The following is a 4,963-nucleotide window of genomic DNA, read 5'->3' as shown; positions in this document are numbered from 1 at the left end:
CACGGAATCTCCAATCACACAAAGCGCCACTTTTGACAAGAGGGTGGTAGAGTGTTGCACTTTTTAATGAGAGAGTTTTATAGGCATGTAAAAGATGTGTAGTAAGTTTCGAATGTAGAATTAATGTGGTTGAGAATCAGTAGGATGTGCATGTTGTATTTACTTCACCACCCACACTTGATGGTGTGTGTGTAACAAGGACGAGCGTGTAGCTCAACCGGTAGAACCGTTGGGTTCCACGATGAGGACCCAGGTTCGATACCTAGGGGCTACACGACGGACGGCAGCACACACAGGACATGCACAAATGCACCCTCCGAGGGGAATAAATGTTAACTTTAAAAAAAAAATCACTTCATGGGCCATAAAGGTATAACCTCCTCCACGATGATGAACAGCATACAAGGGGGAGTCCTCTCCTCCCACTTGCAAGGTGATAGAAGGTTTGTAAACTCTATGCATGCACCAGCTGTTTGTACAGAGGGCTCTCCATAATAAACACCTCCCCATCATCATCATGTACCATCACCATCCATCCGCACCGTCGCACAGAAATCTCGCCTGCCTTCCCATCAATCCCCTTTCCTTCTCTCTTTACACCTCTACGCCTCTATCATATCAAACAAGAGCAAATCTTATATAATCCCCATTGTAGTAGACTAACTTCTAATGCAAACTTCTCCTCTTAATCCACCTCTTAATCTTCTGTAGTGTTGAGTCTTTTGCATTTCCTGCGTTTTTTGTGCTTCAAACCATGTGTAGGGGTTCCATCATCTCCAACTTGATAGCTTCTCCTGGCCCGGGCAATGGAGGTGCTGCTGCCCATGACTTTGAGTGGTCCAAGTTTGCAGACATGCTGTATGACCTCCCCATCTCTGAGGGTAGGTGGGAAGACAAACCCTTTGTTGGCCTAGAGTGCTTTGACACAGACACAACAACAACAACAGATGTTGCTCTTGATGCCCAAATTGTTGAGCCTGAGAATTTGGAGTATGTGGGCATCGCCCAAGATGAGAATTTCCAGGATGTGTTCCTCCCTGCAAAGGAAACACCTGCCTTCCTCCTGCAGCCACAAAGTGAAAGCAAGATTTCTGGTATGCTAATTTTCAAAGATTTTGAAGCTAAAAATGCAAAACAAAATTGCAAGCAGTTAAGTGTATGCATTTTCTTTTAGAAAACAGCTTTTTGGTTGTCCAATTTTGGAGGTTTCTTTTTTTTTGTTTTGGGGGGGTCTCTGTGTGTGTGTGTGTGTGTGTGTGTGTGAGAGAGAGAGAGAGAGAGAGAGAGAGAGAGAGAGAGAGAGAGAGAGAATTTGCATGCACTTGAATGCAGGCATTCACTAGTTTTTTCTTCTGTCCAACTTGACTTCCAATTACTTTTTTTATATGCCACTTAAACTGTTTTTCTCTGGAGATATATACTTTTTGTTGGAATTTGTTTTGTGGCCACAAATTGTGCTTGTGTAACTTGTATATGTGTGTACATGGCCATGCAGGCCCAGAATCACCCGAGACTTCAACAGAGAAGGCCGTTGGGAGGAAAAGGAAGCATCTGTACAGAGGCATTAGGCAGCGGCCCTGGGGAAAATGGGCGGCCGAAATCAGGGATCCTAGGAAGGGGGTAAGAGTGTGGCTAGGCACATTTGACACTGCAGAAGAGGCGGCCCGCGCTTATGATGCTGCAGCTAGAAAAATCAGAGGGAAAAAAGCCAAGCTAAACTTCATTGATGAAGCACCCCAATGCAGAAAGGATATAAAGAAGGTGAAAAAACCCTTTAACCCTTCTTCCAAGATGAATGGTGGCATCAAGAAGGAAGCAGTTTTTATGGAGATGGATAGTGAACCCTTAGGACATAAGTATGCATGTGGTAAGCTCTCTCTCGATGCTTCTTTGGGTGATGGTGAGAAAACGAGCTTGTTATCGTCCAAGGGTTTGAAGATGGGTAACTGTGCTGACAGTGGCCGGCTTTGGTCTTCGGAATCGTTTCGTTCCAATGTGGAGGAATTTAGTAATTGTTTGTCCAAGGCTAACCAGCAGAAGGATGAATTATCTCCTAGCAACTACAGTTGGCAAGCTGAACTTCCAAACATACCGGTGGTGAAGGAGTGTCCCCTTATGGTTCAAGACGACCGTCTCCAGCACCTACCGGTCTTCTCCCATTGCACCGAATCGGCCCTCCGGGGCTGCTCTTCCCTCGTCTCAACTTGTGCTTCGATCAACAGTAGCTCATTTGGGAGTGCTGTCTGTGCTACCATGCTCACCGGGGCTTCTAAAGGGCTGCATGGCCCTACTACTTTATCTGCACCTTCTCACCCGATGTCAAGCATGACTAAGGTGGATTTTCCCTTGAAGCAAGAAAAGGTACCATTAAGCCCCAAGATGCATCCCACTTGCAAAAGTGAAGAGCAGAGTCTGACCTCACTCGAGTTCAATTTAGGACCCTCTGCCATCAATATGTCTGATACCATCCTTCAAGTACCCAAGTTTGGAGCTGAAGAAGGGTACTTTTCGCCTTGTCAATCAAGCACTTTTCATGACAAGGAAGCTTGTGAAGGAGAGAGACTTGCAAATTTGAGTAATCCAGCCTCGCCTGCAATCCAGCCCACCCCACAAAATGCAGATATTTTGAAACTTAATGAATGGAAGCATGCACAAGAGAGAGCTTTGCTGGATGTACTGTTGAAGCTGACGACGCCTTCCTATCCGGCTGCTCAGCAGCCGCTGACGAGTTACAGTTCTAGTTATTCGGACATGGACGAGGCTCCCTTTTGTCTGTGGAACTTTGAGGATATTGCGTCGTGTTAGTTTGCTAGACAAACACGGCCACACCATTAGGTGCTGGCTGCTGAATTTTCTTTCATATATTCAAAATTTCAAGACACATTAGGCAAGCTGGTAGGTATAGATAGATTAATATAGTGAATAAGTTCTTGCTGCAAAGACAGCTTGGTACAGCTTGTTATGCTCTATGTAATGTTTTCTTTTAGGTGCAAGAAGGTTGGACTAGTGCCCCGTTGTGAGTATATGAGAGGGATGCGTTGTTATCCAAAATTTAATGAGATATGTGTTGCTTATAATAATCAAATCCCTCATAGTGCACATCATTTCCTACAAGAGTTCATGATTTAAACATAGTGCCTCCACTTGACATGTCAGGTTCACCAGCCACATCAGGTTTCTGTTGCAAGTAACATGTTTAAGCAGGGGTGGCCTCAGATGTGATAGTCTTGTGCAGTCCAAGCAGTAGAAATTGATGTGGAAAAGTTTTTAATCACATGTGTAAGCTCAAAATTTAGGCCTTACTACTGTCATGTTTGACATGTTTGCATTGTGTTTTAACTTGACCTTCGACCCATCTTTTTGTGAGTTTTGGATGCTGAGAAATATTTCAATTCATCTGGCGGATTTTGTTACGAACTTAAGTTTCTTTTTCATGAGGATGGCCATGGGGTTTATGAAAGATTTCAATGCCTGTCAAATGACCAGCTGAGCATGTTTGGTTGCCATGCATGGTAACTCAACTTTGCATGTTTCAATGTGTGTTGGAAAGCTCAGTACACAGGCCCTCGGGGGCATCGCTGAAAAAAATACATGATCACTTTAGTCTTAGATTCCTTTTCATTAGGATGGCCATGGGGCTTATTCAGATTTGAAATACTTCGATGCATGTTTCTGGTTTTTGCCATGCATGTTTACACAACTATACATGTTTCAATGTTAGTGCACAGCCTCTGGGGTGTCTAATGCTCAAATTGATAGGTAATAACTCTGTATTTGCATGGTTGCTTCAAAAGAAGGAATAAGCATAATGTTCATGTTAGAATGCCATGTCGAAATACTCTTGTGAAGGTATTTTTCTATAGGTCATGCTCCGTACAAAGTACGACGCCATATCGTACGGAATATTGTATGATACGATACTCATACGGATTTTTTTTCGAAAAAGAATTCGCAATTTTGTTTTTCAAAAAAATATTTTTTTTGGGGGGGTAATGGTCTTGTTTTTGCTCGTCTATGGCTAGTCGAACTTCTTCTGTACTATGATGCTTTCCTCTTTTCTAAAATACTCCATATCTCGAAATTGGAAATACCTAAGTTTATAAGTATTTTTTTAAAACATCGTATTTTGTCGTACAATAAGATTTTTTTAATATCATACCGTATTTATCCATACAGTATTGTATCGTCCCTGACAACTATGGTGCTCATGCCTCCCAAAGTGGAAGTACGAATATACCAAAAAAGGCATTTAGCTTTGGTACCCACTCACATAGAAAAATGGCATCTAATTTTAGTACCCACTCACAAAGAAGAAAAGAAGGGGGTATTTTGAAATTTGCCAAAATGTACTTCCTAACAAGCCATTTGAAAGCTATTGTACCTCAAAGGGAGAGGAGAGGGGACTCTCCTCTTTAAAGTGGGTTCACCTTTTAGAAAAAAAAACCTTTGAAAGCGAACAACATTTAACATCCTTTCAAAAATTGTAGTTGAAGTGGGTAAGTCTAGAACTTCAGTTGGTTGGAATTCTACCTCACTTATCCCTTGAGTGTTGGCAATTCCAACTTTGAAACCTTTGTGGTTTGTGCCTGTGGTATCACTTTATATCACACATTGTGGGAAACACACCACACCTTAATTCACATTAGCATTTTGGTGCCTTTTCCGGACTTGTTTTAAAAGGAAGTGTCACTAACACACTCAAGGATCACAAGTGCTCATGTTATTGACAAGCCATGGGTGGAGGATAAATAATAATAGAAGGAATCCTCTAAAGGACCCCTTATAAGCATAAGTGTGCTTGCAAAAATTGGGCTGAATTTATTCTTAAGTCCACAACTTGCATGCATACAATGTTTTTACAATACCATGGCATGTAAGGCATGACATGTCACCCTACATGACATGGTAAAAATAGCAACGCCTTATCAAAACAAAAGCCCCCCAAACCACCCCCCTCCCCTCT

General features: G+C 42.4%; 1 protein-coding gene across 1 annotated transcript; it reads left to right on the top strand.

The window, feature by feature from the left end:
- The first annotated feature begins 403 nt into the window (after positions 1-403).
- LOC147633488 (uncharacterized) lies at positions 404-3,080 on the top strand. The gene is made up of 2 exons (XM_086806579.1): positions 404-1,094; positions 1,496-3,080. The coding sequence occupies exons 1-2, from the start codon at positions 755-757 to the stop codon at positions 2,803-2,805; spliced, it is 1,650 nt and encodes a 549-aa protein (XP_086662705.1). The 5' UTR covers positions 404-754; the 3' UTR covers positions 2,806-3,080.
- The last annotated feature ends 1,883 nt before the right edge of the window (positions 3,081-4,963 follow it).

The sequence above is a fragment of the Cibotium barometz genome, chromosome 12 (assembly GCF_041138505.1).
Source record: "Cibotium barometz isolate CiBa-2024 chromosome 12, ASM4113850v1, whole genome shotgun sequence".
Lineage (NCBI taxonomy): Eukaryota > Viridiplantae > Streptophyta > Polypodiopsida > Cyatheales > Cibotiaceae > Cibotium > Cibotium barometz.
This window is presented reverse-complemented; position numbering and strand designations above follow the sequence as displayed.

Coding starts and splice junctions, on each gene's coding strand:
- LOC147633488 (XM_086806579.1), top strand. CDS start 755: ATGTGTAGGGGTTCCATCATCTCCAACTTGATAGCTTCTCCTGGCCCG. Junction 1,095..1,495: donor AAGTGAAAGCAAGATTTCTG/GTATGCTAATTT, acceptor ATGGCCATGCAG/GCCCAGAATCACCCGAGACT.